This window comes from Gopherus flavomarginatus, chromosome 1, assembly GCF_025201925.1.
Source record: "Gopherus flavomarginatus isolate rGopFla2 chromosome 1, rGopFla2.mat.asm, whole genome shotgun sequence".
In the NCBI taxonomy this organism is placed as follows: Eukaryota; Metazoa; Chordata; order Testudines; family Testudinidae; genus Gopherus; species Gopherus flavomarginatus.
In genome coordinates, this window is record NC_066617.1 from 148,629,163 (window position 1) to 148,648,572 (window position 19,410).

At 43.2% G+C, this 19,410-nt stretch overlaps 3 protein-coding genes across 3 annotated transcripts in view; 2 read left to right on the forward strand and 1 right to left on the reverse strand.

Moving 5' to 3' along the window:
* Positions 1 to 6,541, forward strand: part of LOC127038672 (zinc finger protein 420-like) — a 130,631-nt gene extending 124,090 nt beyond the window's left edge. Inside the window, exon 2 of the mRNA XM_050931438.1 lies at positions 5,384 to 6,541. Coding sequence (XP_050787395.1) covers positions 5,384 to 6,541 — 1,158 coding nt within the window. The remainder of the gene's footprint in view (positions 1 to 5,383) is intronic.
* Positions 1 to 19,410, reverse strand: part of LOC127046670 (zinc finger protein 436-like) — a 545,929-nt gene that overhangs the window by 280,210 nt on the left and 246,309 nt on the right. The window lies entirely within an intron of this gene.
* Positions 1 to 19,410, forward strand: part of LOC127043044 (zinc finger protein 34-like) — a 320,191-nt gene that overhangs the window by 256,580 nt on the left and 44,201 nt on the right. The gene's annotated exons all lie outside the window — the stretch shown is intronic.

Genomic DNA, 19,410 nt, shown 5'->3' on the forward strand with positions numbered 1-19,410 from the left:
CAGAGTAGTTTTCCTGAAGAAGCGAGCGTCATGAACCCTTCCTGGCCATCCCATGTGAATGTTGGTGAAACGTCCCTTGTGATCCACCAGTGCTTGCAGCACCATAGAAAAGTACCCATTGCTGTTTATGTATTGGGTGCCCTGGTACTCCGGTGCCAAGACAGGGATATGGGTTCTATCTATGGCCCTACCACAGTTAGGGAATCCCATTGCAGCAAAGCCATCTACTATGACCTGCACCTTTCCCAGAGTCGCAACCTTTAGTAGCAGCAGCTTAGTGATTGCTTTAGCTACTTGCATCATAGCAGCCCCAACAGTAGATTTGCCCAATCCAAATTGATTCCCGACAGACTGGTAGCTGTCTGGTGTTGCAAGCTTCCAGAGGGCTATTGCCACTTGTTTCTCAACTATGAGGGCTGCTCTCATCTTGGTATTCTGGCATTTCAGGGCAGGAGAAAGCAAGTCACAAAGTTCCATGAAAGTGCCCTTTCGCATGCAAAAGTTTCACAGCCACTGGGAATCATCCCACACCCGCAACACTACGCGGTCCCACCAGTCTGTGCTTGTTTCCCGGGCCCAAAATCGGCATTCCATGGCTAGAACCTGCGGCCATTACCAGCAGGATCTCCAACATGCTGGGGCCGTCAGTTTGAGAGAATTCTGTGGCCATGTCCTCATTACTCTCATCGCCGCTCCGCTGTAGCACTGCCACCTCCTCGCCTGGTTATTCAGGTCCTGGTTAAGCATAGACTGCATGAGAATGCACGAGGTGTTTACAATGTCCATGATTGCTGTCTTGAGCTGAGCAGGGTCCATGCTTGCCATGGTATGGCGTCTGCACAGTTCATCCAGGAAAAAAGGCGTGAAACGGTTGTCTGCTGCTGCTTTCACGGAGAGAGGGGTGAGGCTGTACCCAGAACCACCCGCAACAATTTTTTTTGCCCCATCAGGCACTGGGATCTCAACCCAGAATTCCAGTGGGCGGGGGAGACTGCAGGAACTATGGGATAGCTACCACAGTGCAAGGCTCTGGAAATCGACGCTAGCTTCGGTACATGGATGCACACTACTGAATTAATGTGCTTAGTGTGGCCGCGTGCACTCAACTTTATACAATCTATTTTAAAAAAACGGTTTCTGTAAAATCAGAATAATCCCGTAGTGTAGACATATCCTTTGTCTCTGGACCTGTCAGCAAGAAGCAGTGCCTGGGAGACTTGCCCTCTCTCTGGAGACTTCGATTTCTGGGATGTGGATTTACTTTCTGTGTATTTTAGGAGACTCTTTGAAATTGAGTGTCTGTGACATTAACCACAGTACAATCTGGACTGTTGAACAGCTCTGTCCCCTCAGTTGTCCAAGCTGGGGTGCCTTTTACAGTGCTCTACTGTGTGAGCAGCCACTCCTGGGCAGTTAACACACAGTCTCCAGCATGTAACTCACTTCCAGCTACACAGTTTTGAGTGCTACTAGTCATCAACTCCCGAATTACAGTACCCTACAGGAGAACCCCAGAAAATTCTCTGCTCCCAGACTTCCTCCAGAAATGTGCACCTTGTCCTGTCAAGCACAATCCTGAAAAAGGGGAGCTCATATGAAATCTGTTGTTTCATCAGTGGAAGATGACATGCACCAGCCTTGTTATTCCAAATGGAGTTTCCAACACACTTTAATCCAAACACACTGGTTTGATAAAAAAAGGAAACAAAATTATTAACTACTGGAAAAAAAAGATTTTAAGTGACTACAAGTAATGAGGCATAAAAGTCAGAATTGTTTACAAAAGAAATGCAAGATAAAACATGAACTAATGTTTAACTTAACAAGTTAAACTGGATTTAAAACAAATGTTTCACCATCTGCTGAGACAGGCTGGTTCTCCTTTCAGCCAGGATTCCCCTAACCTGCCCCTGCCGCCCACATTCAGTTCTTCAGGAGTTGTCATGAGCAGAGGGAAAGAGAGAAAGTGTGTCATGCATTTTCCTCACATCTTTTTATAATTCAGTCCTTTGTACTAGAAACAAATTCAGTTCTCAGCTGAGTCATGGTGACAGGCTATCATAGATATGAGCTTCAAATGGTCCCTGTGATGGAATGTAAATGTCATCTTCACACCTTCCCCCTGCTGGAGAATATCTATTTGACCAGCTGTTTGCCTTGCTGTCTCTGAAGAACTTAGGGTTAGGGTTGCAACTTTTTTAGTAATATCATACCGTAAAATCTCATAACTTTACATACAATGTTGCTACACAGTTTAACAGGAGGATATTCAGTAGATTATGTCTTTTCAAATGATACCTCAGAAGCCATACAGTGATAAATGAAGGGAAGGGGAGGGATCTCCCTTTTGTAAACACCCAGCCTGGCAGTTGGCTGTAAAATCTCTGTTGGTGTGAGTTCTCTGTTTGCTTTACCTCTGAAGAGTTAACAAGCCAACAGGGTTTAAAAAAAAACAACCCAACAATATTGGGCCCACCTGACCAAAAGAGCCAATGGAAAGGCTAGAACGTTTTTAAATGAGAAAGTAACTTTCCCTTTGTCTGTTCTCCGGAGGAGACACTGAGTAGCAATGCTGTGTAAGGCTTGAACCAGGTATGAAAATTCATCTTCCATACCTAGAAGAAATGATTTGGATAGGGAATGTTTAACAGACACAATCAGGTTTATTTTTTATTTTGGCTTTTGGATCTCCTCTGTGCTATCCCAGATGCTTTTGTTTGCTTGTAAGCTGAACCCCCAAGAAAGCAATTTTGGGTGCTTACAAAAATTGTTTCTTTTAAGATCTACCAAAAGCCTAAGTTCCAGATGTATTGTTTTCCTTTTCAATTTTAATATCTTTTAATCTTTTAAGAACAGGATTGGATTTTTGGTGTCCTAAGAGGTTTGTGTGTGTTATTTGATTATCTGGTAGTCACAGCTAATTTCTTTTGTTTTCTTTCTCAGTTCTTTCCTGTAGGGGAGGTGAAAGGGCTTGAAGGTGCCCCAGAGGGAAGAATTCTCAAGTGCTCCTTCCTGGGTCCAAGGGTTTGGGGTTTTTTTTTGCATTTGGGTGGTGACAGCATTTACCAAGCCAAGGGCAGAGAAAAGCTGTAACTTTGGGGGTTTAATACAAGCCTAGAGTGGCACGAATTAATCTTTAGAATCCTGGCGGGCCCCCACTTTCTGCATTCAGAGTGACAGAGTGGGGATTCAGCCCTGACACATACTATGAACAAAATTAATCATAATTTTGTAGAAGAGTGAACATAGGAGTTCAGGCTTGCACAGTGTCTGCATGTGTGTTCCCAACATATATGTGGGTGTTTCAGTCCCTCACAAGCAAGGTGTTCGGCATCTTCAAATACTTGGGGAACCGGTACTGGGAATTCACTGGTTTATTAAGTGACACTGTATTTAATTGAGAGACACTTTATATTATCATTATTATTTTATTATAAATACCAATAGGATGAAATTGCAATGAATCGTGCTAGATATGCCATGTAAGATGTCAATGAAAATGCTATGATTTTCCAAGTTTGATAATTTTGTTTCTATCTTTGTGTTGTGAGTTATAGATATGTAGGGTGTATCTGTATTCCAGACTTGTGTAGTGTTTCTGAGTGACACCCCCAGACATACTGGCTTCACTGTTGCCCAGCCTGTTCGATGGCCCATCCAGGGTCATCAGCCATACAATGAACCCATTGAAAGGATTTAGGGGATACACCTATTGAGTCAGCAAGACATGCAGGGGTATGCCTGTGTACTGAGAACTCCAAGGCTTTTCCATGCCATGTGCTGTGAAGCTTGTGTTTGGGACACAGGAAGTAGAAGCCACTTGGCAAAAGGAATATAAAGGGCAGCTGCATCATCTTCATTTTGTCTTCAATCCCTCTTCCTACCTCTGGAGCAACTTCTCTACAAACTGAAGGCTTGAACAAAGGACTGAATAATGTGGATGTGTACCAGAGAGCCTTTCAAGCCAGAAACTCCCCAACACTGCTAAGAACCAGATATATATATTTCTGAATGTATCTGACTGCTTTCCCATTTAACAACTCCCTTTTTCTTTCTATCTTTTATAATAAACCTTTAGTTTAGATGCTTTCTTGCTTATAAACCTTTAGTTTAGATGCTAAGGATTGGCTGACATCGTAGTATTTTGGGTAAGATCCAAACCTATACTGACCTGGTAATGTGACTGACTCTGGGTCAGAAGAACACTTTGTTTATGTGAGCAGAGTTTTTAAATAACCTCTCACTGTGCTGGACCTAGGTGCCGATTGGGAGTCAGAGAACTGGAATGCAATAAAGGGGGCCGTGTGATTTCTTTTTTCAGTTTCTCAATAACTAGCATGGGGGATCAGAAGCACAGTTTGTGACTGGTCGGTTAGTTTAACTTCTGTGTTAACCACCAGTTTTGGGAGCAACTGCTCTCCCTTTTTCAGCCTGCTCTGATCTTGGCCTTTTCATTGAGGACTGACCCAGGCACACTGGGTCACACTAAACACTGAAGTTAAATTAACAGAGTGTTTTTTTATGACAAAGTCATATGAAATCAACTGAACTCCTTTGTTTTCTTTCATCTGAGCAGGGTTTCCAGTTTCCAAACCTCATAGAATCTCTCAGCTGGAACAGGGAGAAGAGTCATGGGTTCTAGACCTCCAGGGTTCAGAGGAAAGACGGATCCTGAGAGCTCCCCAGACAGGTGAGGAAACATTAAACTAACTCAGAATCTGTAAGTGCCTGAAAGAAACATCTGGCATGCCCTACAAAGCCCTTGAGAGGTCTCTCAATTCATTATTGTCCCTAGCAAGGGTCTCATCCTCAGGGTAAATATAGTTCATGGCTTCCTGTAGATCCTAGCACACCAGGCCATGGCTTCCTTCCTTCCCCCTGTGAATTTGGATGGGATGTGAAGGCCAAATTGATCTCCTCCTCTCGCCTATTTAGGGGAAGAGTTTGGAGGAGTTCAGTTCTTGTTTTTATTTGACATCTCTCAAACACTTGTATTGGTTTTGCCTTCCCCTTTCCATACCTATTTGAGGTATCTGTGTCTATCACAGCAGGTGATGCAATGATAAGTGAGAAAGAGGAGCAGAATTATCAGCAGGAAAATGTCGAGCAAGTGGATAAACACAGAGAATTATTGCAAAGATCGAAAAGGAATGTGTCCAGGAGTCATGAGCAGGGAAACTCCTGTGAGATTCAGCACAGACCAAAAAGAGAGCAGGGAAACCAGCCAGGAGAGAAAATGAGTACGTTTATTTCCTGTCAGGGAACTCAGAAGAGCGTCAAGGAAACCACAACACAGCAGAAAATCTTCATGGGAAAGAGGAAAAGTACATGCCGTGAGTGTGGGAAAAGCTTCTGTAGCAGCTCAGCCCTTTCTGAACTTCAGAGAATCCACACATGGGAGAGGCGCTATGAATGCTGTGAGTATGGGAAAATCTTCGCTTATAAATCAAGTCTTGTTGATCATAAGAGAATCCACACAGGCGAGAGGCCCTGTGAATGCTGTGAGTGTGGGGAAAACTTCATTCGCAGATCAGGCCTTTTTCTCCATCAGAGAATCCACACAAGGAAGAGGCCCTATGAATGCCGTGAGTGTGGGGAAAGCTTCACTGAAAGATCAGCTTTTTATCAACATCAGAGAATCCACACAGGGAAGAGGCCCTATGAATGCCGTGAGTGTGGGAAGACCTTCACTTACAAATCAAACCTTTTTCATCATGAGAGTATCCACACAGGGGAGAGGCCCTATGAATGCCGTGAGTGTGGGAAGACCTTCACTTACAAATCAAACCTTTTTCATCATGAGAGAATCCACACAGGGGAGAGGCCCTATGAAGGCAATGAGTGTGGGGAAAGCTTCACTAGCAGCTTAGTCCTTTCTAAAAATCAGAGAATCCACACAGGGAAGAGGCCTTATGAATGCCGTGAATGTGGCAAAAGCTTTATTACCAGCTCAGCCCTTTCTCAACATCAGAGAATCCACACAGGGGAGAGGCCCTATGAATGCCGTGAGGGTGGAAAAAGCTTTATTACCAGCACAGCCCTTTCTGAACATCAGAGAATCCACACAGGGGAGAGGCCCTTTGAATGCAGTGAGAGTGGGAAAACCTTCACTTACAAATCAAATCTTCTTGTTCATAAGAGAATCCACACAGGGGAGAGGCCCTATGAATGCCGTGAGTGTGGGAAAAGCTTCACTCACAGCTCAGCCCTTTCTAAACATCAGAGAATCCACACAGGGGAGAGGCCCTATGGATGCCATGAGTGTAGGAAAAGCTTCACTCACAGCTCTCACCTTACTGGGCATCAGAGAATCCACACAGGAGAGAGGCCCTATGTATGCAGTGAGTGTGGGAAAACCTTCAATCACAGCTCGCACCTTCTTACCCATCTCAGAATACACACAGGGGAGAGGCCCTATAAATGCAGTCATTGTGGGAAAAACTTCATTCACCGCCAGCAGCTTATTAGCCATCAGAGAATGCACACAGGTATGAGACCCAATGGAAGCAGTAAGTGTGGGAAAATCTTGTCTTGCCACTGAGCCCATGTGAGCCATCAGAGAATCTGCAAGGGACATCAACACCATAAAAACCTCAAGGGCTATCAATACTGTAATACTTTTCCTGATTCCCACATAGTAACTTTTAAAAGCTGTTTGAACTGTTTGAAGCACTGATATCCCTCAGCTTGTCCAGATGAGTGGCCCAGTTTTGCATTTTGCAGTTTGACCTCTTTGAGGTGGACCCATTTGTCCTTTCTATCAACTCCATTGTCCCATGAGTAATTCGAGTGTGCCCTTCCCATAAGAAATAAGGGGCAACACATTTATACCATTTCTCCTATTGCAAAGTTATTGTTAGAGTCACCAATGATGCAGATTGCATCATTGCCAGTTGTTCTTACATTGCTCTGGGTTGTGCTGAAGAGCAGTTATCATGGGAACTTTTCAAATTATATTTAAATGAAGAGGAGCAGGGGCAGGAAAAAAGTGTTATTTAAGCCTCCGTGATACAGGAAGGAGATGTGAAAAGTGACAGAGTCCTGTGGCACCTTATAGACTAAAAAAAATGTTTTTGAGCATAAGCAATGTACAGAAACCTATAGGATAACACTTCAGTCTCCCTGGACACACAATTGCAGATTTAAAAATAGCCATCCTGCAGCAAAAAAACTTCAGACCCAGACTTCAAAGGGAAACTGCTGAGCTTCAGTTTATTTGCAAATTTGACACCATCAGCTCAGGATTAAACAAAGACTGTGAATGGCTAGCCAACTACAAAAGCAGTTTCTCCTTCTTTGGTGTTCACACTTCAACTGCTAGAATCCTCCCTTTTGAACTAACTTTGTTATCTCTAGCCTGATTCTTGTTTGCATATTTATACCCGCCTCTGGAAATTTCCACTACATGCATCTGACGAAGTGGGGATTCACCCACAAAAGCTTATGCACCAATACGTCTGTTAGTCTACAAGGTGCCACAGGATTCTTTGTCACGTTTTACAGATCCAGGCTAACATGGCTACCTCTCTGATACTTGGAAGGAGATGGGGTGACTCAGAGATTCCCTTCTTCCTTGTCATTTCGGAACTGTTACCTTTTGTCTGAGCCAGGCAGAATTTATCGTCATCACGTTCTACCTCTCCACTTCTCAAAGTATCATGTGATGAAGTGTTCTCAGTTGTCTGTGCTTGGAGATGATGCTTTGATTTATTTAATTCTATACCAGAGTTGCTGTGACTAGAGATGAAAGTATCAAAGTCCGGGAAGGGGGATTCATATGGATTCTAAATGCAGTGTGATCATTTTAAATTTAAATCCTAGGCTCCATCTATTGGTAAAGCCACTTCTGGCAGGGTGACTGCTTTTTCCCCCATTATGGTGATGCTAGGATACTAAACATGTTGTAAATAACATAACTGACAATTGAGATAGTGCTCAATGAAATATGTTTGAATGGATCAGAGGAGAATGTGATGGGAGAATCTCTTGTCCTGATTCTAAATAATTAGATGTAACCTGCTCTGGAATTTCAATTTACACTTTCATTGTCATGTATTCTATCTCTCTGTGATCTGGGTTTCTATCTTTCTTGATGGCTGTGTGGTCACACAATTAGATATTAATTCAGCTCAGATTTATTGGAGAATTTAAGACAAATGGCCATTTGCTAAAGTCATCATTTCTCACTTCAGCTTTGCTTTTTCCCCATCCTTCCATAATGACACGGAGAAAGTTCAAGTGCAGTTATGTCAAGAGGAGAGAACTCTCCAATTTACTGGCCATGCTAACAAAGACAGCAGTGATTTAAAATCACCACTTGGAAATTGTGAACAACAGCAGACCCCAACTAACTGAAGAAAGTGCATATGACCACAGCGTAGTTCAATTGTTTAAATCAATATTGTCTCAGATGGCTATGTTGGCCGGAGAAGCTCTCCTGCTGATGTAGCGCTATATACACAGGGGATTAGAGCTGTGTAACTACGTTGCTCAGCTGTATCGATTTTTCACACCTCTGAGCAATAATTATACTGATAAATGTCTTTAGAGTAGACCAGACAGTTTTCTTTTGTGTTTTATACATTTACATCATTTCTCCCCTGCTACCTCCTACTGTGAAAGATTTATAGTGTGAAAAGAGAGGTATTTTTCCTCATGATGCAAACATTTCCACATAGGAGACGCCTTCCACGAACACGCGTAGCAGAAGAACCAGAGTAATATGAACTCTCTCAGAAGTGTTGGGACAAACCACAACTTGAGCCAAGGTTCAGTTGTTGGCAATGGGGATTAAAAGAAAACTGACATATATGACAACAATTTGTGATCTTTGAATATATTAGTGTTACTAGTGAAAATGAAATAACAGGAGACGTTATTGGTTAAAGAGTAAGAGACTAATTGTTTGATAATCTGAATTATTTTGGAAAACTGAAAATTGTCTTGTTTTTTCTTTTGTTAGTCGTACAGGAAATGATGGCTAATCTTCAAAAGTGAATTTGATTTTATTTAGCCCCTGTAGTGTAAGGAGTTTTGGTAGAAAACCTCACTCCACAGGTTGGGGTGGGAGAATAGGTGTTAGAGTATATAAAAGAATATTGGGCCTGTAGATTTTATTTTTTTGTGTTTTCAAATAGAACTTATTTTGCTTAGCTTCAAAGTCAATTTCTATTAAAAGTAAAACTACTCGAGGAGACAAGTTCTATAAGTTTTTACCCACTTACACTGTAAGAGTCACTGACTTCCCCACTTCTCTAATTTGCAAAGGAAAGGCATGACATCTGTCATAGGATGTGTCCAGCTTGTAGGAAAGCTGCATTCATCAGCCTTTTCCTTGGTATTGATGGTTGAAGTCCATTGCCTTTCATATCAAAAAGCCACCTAAAGGCTGGTCGACACTGAAAAGCTGTGTTGACATAGTCACATCTCTTGGGGGTGTGAAAAATCCACTCTTCTGAGAGAAGTAGTTAATGTGACCTAAGCCCCATTGTAGACAGTGTTAGGTTGTCAGAAGACTATTTCCAGTGTTTGAAGTGTAGACATAGCCTTAGACAGATTGATCCCCTCTGGAAAGTGAGTCATGACATCAGTTCCAATTTTGACCCATCTCCCTGTATGTGAGAAAGCTGCTAGGATGGAGGGCTGAGCCAGGTATCTGATTGCCTGGTTCAACTGAGGGAAAAGCTCTTCATACCCATCAGTCCAAAGACTGAGAGAAATGGAGAGTTCCAACCATTGTCACTTTAGTATTTTATTGTTCCTTTCCCTATTTTTTGTGCTGACCTTTCTGTTCTATCAGAGTGTGACTGTATATAGCTCAGTGCATGTGTGATAAAAACTCTTTGGTGGCAATTGGCAAAGAAGTCAAAGTAATTCACAAGAAACTACTGTCTCAGATCTGACAAATTCATCACACCTAATGCCCTATTTTTTTATATGTATTTAGCCAGGAAGCATAGCAGTGAGATCTCTAGTGAAAGCTTGTAAATTATTGTTACTCCTGATCACTGCAAGAGGTGTGAGAGTCCTATTGAAGGAGTAATGTAAGTATATGGAAAATTATGCCCATATGGTATTGTCATGAAAGTGAAACACCCCAATCATAGGTCTTGTTGGGGACAGCCCATTCAAGTGGGAGGGAATTGTCCCCTGTCTCTTGCTAGCCAGTTATGCGATGTTTTGCTGCATTGTCAACCTTTGCACCAGCCCAGAAAAGCCAAAGGAAAGCTATCAGCGACAAATTATAGACACTGAAACCCTGTAGAAGTGAAAAGGACAATATGACAATGAGGAAATGGTCCTTTCTGTAAATATACACAAAAGACTGATTCAGTTTATAACAAGGTGGAGAGAAACACTCTGGGTCCATTCACCAAGGAGATCACTAATGACCAGTGGTGCTTCAAGAAAGGCAGGGGCATGGCTCCTAGGGACTAGCAATCACTGCAATAGACTGTCACCTCACACTTCAATCTACTTAGATAGGAAAGGTAACTATTAAAAAGTGTAGGTTGCATTTTATGATTTGGTTTTTTTGGTAATGGTTGGTTTCCATCACTCACATTTGTTTCTGTGTAAATCTCTGTCCCTTGTTAAAGAAAATTCCATTTGTTCAATAACTGTGCCCAAGTGCTGTGTGTGATACAGTAGCAGTGGGCTACAGTAAAACTGGTAACCTGGGATGTACCATTGCTTTGGGCAGAGAGGATCTGGGATTTTTCTGAGCCCTGGTCTACTCTAGTGGAGGGGATCAATCTAAGTTATGCAACGTCAGCTACATGAATAACATAGCTGAAGTCGATGTACTTAGATCGACTTACCGTGATGTCTTCATCGCGGTGAGTCGACTGCTGCAGCTCCCCCATAGACTGTGCCTGCGCCTCTCACCAAGCTGGAGTACACTCGAGTACCGACGGGAGAGCACTCAGGGATCGATTTATTGCATCTACACTAGACACGATAGATCGACCCCCGCCGGATCGATTGCTGGCCGCTGATTCAGCAGGTAGTATAGACATACCCCAAGTATCTGGTGATCGGAGCTGGACCCCAGAGGTGGACACATTGAAGGAACTCAGGGGTTAAGGTGCCTCTGTTGTCAACTGTCAGGGCTGCTGTAGCCCAGAGGTGGGTGCATGACTGCCTGATAGGCTGGTGAGTTTGGTCACTAACATCCAGCTGCCAAATGCAAAACTCCCTCTTCCTCGTGGCAGGTGGCAACAAGGAGACTCACAGTCCTCAGCACCCTGAGATGGGTCACAATGTATCTTTATGTTGATCCACCTGTCAGATCCACACTGGGGAAGCTCCCTATAGCATAAAACTCTGCCCTATGAAATCATGGAACATGTGCTCTTCTCTCTGTGAAAGCACGTAAAGAATCCAAGTGTTAGAGAGTAGGGATTGGGTCCAAAGTGAGTTAGATAAATTGGAGGATAGGGTCAAAAGAAATCGGATGAGGTTCAACAAGGACAAATGCAGATTTCTACACTTAGAACAGAAGAGTCCCATGCACCGGTGCAGACTGGGGACAGACTGGCTAAGTGGCAGTTCTGCAGGAAAGGACCTGGGGATTACAGTGGACAAGAAGCTGGATATGAGTCAATAATGTGCCCTTGTTGCCTGGAAGGTTAACAGCATATTGGGCAGCATTAGTAGGAATGTTGCCAGGAGATCAAGGGAAGTGATTATTCCTGTCTATTTCGCACTGGTGTGGCCACGTCTGGAGTACTGTGTCCAGTTTTGGGCCCCCCGCAACAGAAAGGATGTGAACAAATTGGAGAGCGTTCAGCGGAGGGCAACGAAAATGATTAGGGGGCCTAGGCATATGATTTATGAAGAGAGAGTGAGGGAGCTGGGATTGTTTAGTCTGCAGAAGAGAAGACTGAGTTGGAATTTGATAGCAGCCTTCAACTACCTGAAGGGGGGTTCCAAAGAGGATGGAGCTTGGCTGTTCTCAGTGGTGGCAGATGACAGAACAAGGAGCAATGGTCTCAAGTTGCAATGTGGGAGGTCTAGGTTGGATATTAGGAAAAACTTTCCCTAGGAGGGTGGTGAAGCACTGGAATGGGTTCCCTAGGAAGGTGATATAATCTCCATCCTTATAGGTTTGTAAGGCCTGGCTTGACAGAGCCCTGGCTGGGATGATTTAGTTGGACTTGGTTCTGCTTTGAGCAGGGGGTTGGACTAGATGACCTCCTGAGGTCCCTTCCAACCCTGATGTTCTATGATTCTCAGTAGCTGCAAGTGGTCCTCAAATGTTTTTGTGTTCACATCTGTAAAGACGCTGGGAATGGGCCACTTCATGATTACATGTTTTGTTAATTCCCTCTGAAGCATCTGGCACTGACCACTGTTGAAAGACAGAACACTGGACTGGATGGACCATTGGTCTGGCCCAGTACAGCTGTTCTTATGTTTTATGTACAGGAATGAGGCTCTTACAAAGCAGAAATGCGGGGAGGGGCCCTGAATTTAAATCAGTGTTAGAGAGAAATGTTATTTCTTCCATACATCGAGTCTCACTGTGTTTGAACTCAAGTGATCCCCAGCTCCTTCCCCCAAGCCTCAGGTGGGGATTAGCTGCCAACAGCTGCGGCTGCTGCTCTGAGGGGAGCGGTATAGGCTGTCTGCCTGTTGGTGCAGCTCACCAGCTGGTTCTCCAGGGGCAGATGGTGAGTTGCTGGGCAGGGATGCTACACCGGCTGGGGTCTGAAATATGAAGAGAGATCTAAGGACTCTACACTCTCCTCCAGTGGGGGTTGAGGATGCTGAGGCAGTGGAATCTCAGCATCACAGTCATCAAGGTTCAAAGCTGCTTGTGGGGGAGTGACTCTGCTGGATTTTTAATGCATCCCGTTAACTACTCGCCTATGACAACCTGGCAGCCCCCTGCTTTGTCATTGCACTGTGGCTGTGTTCTCTGTGGAAAGAGTCTCCAGGAACTGGAATTTGCAGCTGCATTAAAAAGTCATACAAGAGAAGGAAGAGTTAATGTCTTAGAAAGAGAAGTCCCTCTGTGTGTAAGATGTGTGGGAGAATTTCCAGAAGTCAGTTTGCTCCAATGTCTTTTTTCTGGGATTTCCTTTAGAAAAAGCTGAAGCAGGGCACAAACCATCTGCCCTTTCTGATGCTCAAACTCAGGAGCTTCAGATTATGCGATTGACATGCTCCCAACTACACTAAGAAGGCTGTGTAAGGCTTTTGGCTAAGTGCATGAGGGAACCTCCTACACCAGTGACTGGGACAGGGATAGAGCCAGGGTTGTGCTGGAAGAAGTAGGGAGATCTGGTGCCCAGACATTTTTTGTGGCAGCAAACAAATCAACTCCTTCTGCCACTGAACAATCCATCTGGGACTAAGAGCAGCACTGGGGGGCTTTCTTCTTGCCACTTCTCCTGGCATGACCAGGCATCCTGGAGGCCTTTCTAGAAGAGAATTGAGAACTGAGTTGGCAAAACCAATTTGAAAACAGGAAGCTCAGATTTAGACTAATTTATTTATAATATTAAATAGTCCTTCAATTCCAGTGTCACAATCAATACAATTGCTTCAGCCTGATACTTTTCCAAAGGGAAAACTTAAATTCTCTCCAAGAGGAGTGGAAAGAACACACTTTTCAGAGTTCAGGAGAGACAAGATGGGTGAGAGTAAGAGCTTCACCAACCTCTATTGGTAAAAGAGGCAAGCTTTGGAGTTAACCCAGAACTCTTCTTCAATTAAGAACATAAGAACGGCCGTACCAGGTCAGACCAAAGGTCCATCTAGCCCAGTATCTGTCTACCGACAGTGGCCAATGCCAGGTGCCCCAGAGGGAGTGAACCTAACAGGCAATGATCAAGTGATCTCTCTCCTGCCATCCATCTCCATCCTCTGACGAACAGATGCTAGGGACACCATTCCTTACCCATCCTGGCTAATAGCCATTTATGGACTTAACCACCATGAATTTATCCATTTCCCTTTTAAACATTGTTATAATCCCAGCCTTCACAACCTCCTCAGGTAAGGAGTTCCACAAGTTGACTGTGCGCTGTGTGAAGAACTTCCCTTTATTTGTTTTAAACCTGCTACCTATTAAGTTCATTTGGTGACCTCTAGTTCTTGTATTATGGGAATAAGTAAATAACTTTTCCTTATCCACTTTCTCCACATCACTCATGATTTTATATACCTCTATCATAACCCCTCTTAGTCTCCTCTTATCCAAGCTGAAGAGGCTTAGCCTCTTTAATCTTTCCTCGTATGGGACCATCTCCAAACCCCTAATCATTTTAGTTGCCCTTTTCTAGTGTTAGAATATCTTTTTTGATGTGAGGAGACTACATCTATACACAGTATTCGAGATGTGGGTATACCATGGATTTATATAAGGGCAATAATATATTCTCAGTCTTGTTCTCTATCTCCTTTTCAATGATTCCTAACATCCGGTTTGCTTTTATGACCGCCTCTGCGCACTGTGTGGACATCTTCAGAGAACTATCCATGATGACACCTGATTAGTTGTAGCTAAATTAGCCACCATCATATTGTATGTATAGTCGGGGTTATTTTTTCCAATGTGCATTACTTTACATTTATCCACATTAAATTTCATTTGCCATTTTGTTGCCCAATCACTTAGTTTTGTGAGATCTTTTTGAAGTTCTTCACAATCTGCTTTGGTCTTAACTATCTTGAGTAGTTTAGTATCATCTGCAAACTTTGCCACCTCACTGTTTACCCCTTTCTCCAGATCATTTATGAATAAGTTGAATAGTATTGGTCCTAGGACTGACCCTTGGGGAACACCACTCTCCATTCTTAGAATTTACCATTAATTCCTACCCTTTGTTCCCTGTCTTTTAACCAGTTCTCAGTCCATGAAAGGACCTTCCCTTTTATCCCATGACAGCTTAATTTACGTAAGATCCTTTGTGAGGGACCTTGTCAAAGGCTTTCTGGAAATCTAAGTACACTATGTCCACTGGATCCCCCTTGTCCACATGTTTGTTGACCCCTTCTAAGAACTCTAATAGATTAGTAGGACACGATTTCCCTTTACAGAAACCATGTTGACTATTGCTCAACAGTTTGTTTTTCTATGTGTCTGACAATTTTATTCTTAACTATTGTTTCGACTAATTTGCCCAGTACTGATGTTAGACTTACCAGTCTGTAATTGCTGGGATCACCTCTAGAGCCCTTTTTAAATATTGGCGTTACATTAGCTAACTTCTAGTCATTGGGTACCGAAGCTGATTTAAAGGACAGGTTACAAACCTCAGTTAATAGTTCCGCAACTTCATATTTGAGTTCTTTCAGAACTCTTGGGTGAATGCCATCTGGTCCCGGTGACTTGTTAATGTTGAGTTTATCAATTAATTCCAAAACCTCCTCTAGTGACACTTCAATCTGCGACAGTTCCTCAGATCTGTCACCTACAAAAGCCGGCTCAGGTTTGGGAATCTCCCTAACATCCTCAGCCATGAAGACAGAGGCAAAAGAATCCATTTAGTTTCTCCGCAATGACTTTATCGTCTTTAAGCGCTCCTTTTGTATTTCGATTGTCAAGGAGCCCCACTGGTTTAGCAGGCTTCCTGCTTCTGATGTACTTAAAAAACATTTTGTTATTAACTTTGGAGTTTTTGGCTAGCCCTTCTTCACACTCCTCTTTGGCTTTTCTTATTACACTCTTGCACTTAAGCTGGCAGTGTTTGTGCTCCTTTCTATTTGCCTCAGTAGGATTTGATTTCCACTTTTTAAAGGAAGTCTTTATCTCTCACTGTTTCTTTTACATGGTTGTTAAGCCACGGTGGCTCTTTTTTAGTTCTTTTCCTGTGTTTCTTAATTTGGGGTATACATTGAACTTGGGCCTCTATTATGGTGTCTTTAAAAAGGGCCCATGCAACTTGCAGGGATTTCACATTAGTCACTGTACCTTATAACTTTTGTTTAACTAACCCTCTCATTTTTGTATAGTTCCCTCTTTTGAAATTAAATGCCACAGTGTTGGGCTGTTCTTCTCCCCACAGGGATGTTGAATGCTATTGTATTATGGTCACTATTTCCTAGCGGTCCTGCTACAGTTACCTTTTGGACCAGCTCCTGTGCTCCACTCAGGATTAAATCTAGAGTTGCCTCTCCCCTTGTGGGTTCCCGTACCAGCTGCTCCATGAAGCAGTCCTTTAAAGTATCGAGAAATTTTATCTCTGCATTTCGTCCTGAAGTGAAATGTTCCCAGTCAATATGGAGATAACTGAAATCTCCCACTATTATTGGGTTCTTAATTTTGATACCATCTCTAATTTCCCTTAGCATTTCATCATCACTATTACTGCCCTGGTCAGGTGGTTGATAATAGATCCCTAATGTTATTTTTATTAGAGCATGAAATTTCTATCCATAGCAATTCTATGGAACATGTGGATTCGCTTAAAATTTTTACTTCATTTGAATCTACATTTTCTTTCACATATAGTGCCACTCCTCCCCCGCACAACCTGTTCTGTCCTTCCAATATATTTTGTACCCTGGAATGATAGTGTCCCATTGATTGCTCTCAGTCCACCAGGTTTCTGTGATGCCTATTATATCAATATCCTCCTTTATCACGATGCACTCTAGTTCACCCATCTTATTATTTAGACTTCTAGCATTTGTGTATAAGCACTTTAAAAACTTGTCCCTGTTTATTTGTCTGCCCTTTTCTGATGTGCCAGATTCTTTTTTATGTGACAGTTTATCATCTGATCCAGCCCTTACATTATCCTCTTCCGTCCTCTGTTCCTGACTATAACCTGGAGATTCTCTATCATCAGACTCTCCCCTAAGAGAAGTCTGTGTCCGATCCACATGCTCCTCTGCAGCAGTCAGCTTTCCCCCCATCTTCTAGTTTAAAAACTGCTCTACAATCTTTTTAATGTTTAGTGCCAGCAGTCTGGTTCCACTTTGGTTTAGGTGAAGCCCATCTCTCCTGTATAGGCTCCTCCCATCCCCAAAGTTTCCCCAGTTCCTAATGAACGTAAACCCCTCGTCTCTACACCATCGTCTCATCCACTCATTGAGACTCTGAAGTTCTGCCTGCCTACCTGGCCCTGTGCATGGAACTGGGAGCATTTCTGAGAATGCCACCATAGAGGTCCTGGATTTCAGTCTCTTCCCTAGCAGCCTAAATTTGGCTTCTAGGACATCTCTCCTACCCTTCCCTATGTCATTGGTACTTACATGTACCACGACCACCGGCTCCTCCCCAGCACTACACATAAGTCTGTCTAGATGTCTCGAGAAATCCGCAACCTTCACACCAGGCAGGCAAGTCACCATACGGTTCTCCCGGTCATCACAAACCCAGCTATCTATGTTTCTAATGATTGAATCTCCCATTACTAACACCTGCCTTTTCCTAGCAACTGGAGTTCCCTCCCCTGGAGAGGTAACCTCAGTGCAAGAGGCAACCCCATCACCATCTGGAAGGAGGGTCCCAACTATGGGAAGGTTTCCCTCTGCTCCCATTGACTGCTCTGCTTCCCTGGGCCTTTCTTCCTCCTCAACAACACAGAGGCTGTCTGAGCGGAGGTGGGACAATTCTACAGTGTCCTGGAAAGCGTCATCAACATACCTCTCTGCCTATCTTAGCTCCTCCAGTTCCGCCACCCTGGCCTCCAAAGTCCGTACGTGGTCTCTGAGGGCCAGGAGCTCCTTGCACCAACTGCACACATACCCCACCCGCCCACAAGGCAGGTAATTATACATGCTACACTCAGTGCAATAAACTGGATAGCCCCCACTCTGCTGCTGGGCTTCTGCCTGCATTGTCTCCTAGTTAATGAAAGGGTGGTTTAAAGAAAGGGGTTTTGGAATATGGTTTGGATTATAAGTTTTAAGGGGACTACAGGGGAATAGGTAGGACCAACAAGGGACCCCCGCTCCCTTCCCACTCCCCTTCCCAACTCTCTTGCAAAACTCCCTGTTAGCAGTCCCTGTTCACAAGCTCCCTAGTCGCTTGTGCGGGGCTTTATAAAGTTCTGTGTAGCTTGAAAGGTTGTCTCTTCAATAAAAAACAGTTAGAAGGTAAGAACAGGAACAGTCATACTGAGTCAGACCAGTTCATCTAGCCTATTATCCTGTTTTCTGACAGGCCAATGCCAGGTGCCACAGAGGGAATGAACAAAACAGGTAATCATCAAGTGATCCATCACCTGTCACCCATTCCCAGCTTCTGGTAAAGCTAGGGACACCATTCCACCCCATCCTGGCTAATAGCCACTGTGAACCTATCCTCTGTTAGGGGGCTTATTCCTTCACCCTCTCACTTCCCTGGTCCTTCTTGCATGAACAGAGAGCAACAATACCCAAAGTCCAAAGGCGCAAACAATTCAATGTTTATTGGGGTGAACTTTTAGCAAGCATGATTTCAGTTTTCTTTTTTAGTGTCCCCCTTCCCAGCTCTGACACCACAGAGACTTGCCTGTGTCCCTGTTCCTGTTCCCATCCCCTGTTCCCATTCCCCCTTTAGCAAAACATGATCCCAATTCCCCCATCCCCAGTCCCTGTTCCCATTCCCCCCACTTTCTAATTAATTGCAGACTATATAATAAAACCTGAGTTTTGCTTACCTATTCCTTAACCAATCATTTTACTGAAATTTAACTAACCAATTCTAATATACTGTAACATGGTTATTTAACCAATTATATTCCACCACCTTCATTGGTTTACACCCAACAAAATTAATTATACAGCAGACAGAAACAATCACAGAACCAGACAGAGACCATGCAAATAAACATACAAAATAATACAGAAGTGAGTATTTTACAACTACATCTATACCGACATAAGGGTTTTCCAGCTGTGTCTATTGATAAGTGAGTTCTTGCCAAACAGGATGCTATTAAACTAAGTTTCCTTTTGCATCTTCTAGGCTCTTCCCTTTCTCTGGAGGTGATAGGAATATCAGAACAGGATTGTATTCCTAATAGCCCAATAGTACCTTATTTCAATGTAACTAGTTTGAAATGTGAGGATGTGACCATACACTTCCCAGCTTATGGCTGCCTAACTACATCTTAGCTGAAGGCCTTAGCCTGTCACAGTAAGAGAAGGCCATTACACAGACAGTAATTTTGATTCTTTCTTTTATACCTCTATAACTAGCTAAGTGATAAAAATACACCTAAATTCTTAAAGTATAGGCCTTTGCAAACAGGCCTGAATATCTATATCCTAACATCCTCCATGAACTTATCTAGTCCCTTTTTGAACCCTGTTATAATCTTGGCCTTTACAACATCCTCTGCAAGGTTAACTGCGTTCTGTGTAGAAATTCTTCCTTTCATTCTTTTCAAACCTGCAGCCTATTCATTTCATTTGGTGACCTTCCTACTTCTTGTGCTATGAAGAGGAGAAAATAACACTCCTTTCCTT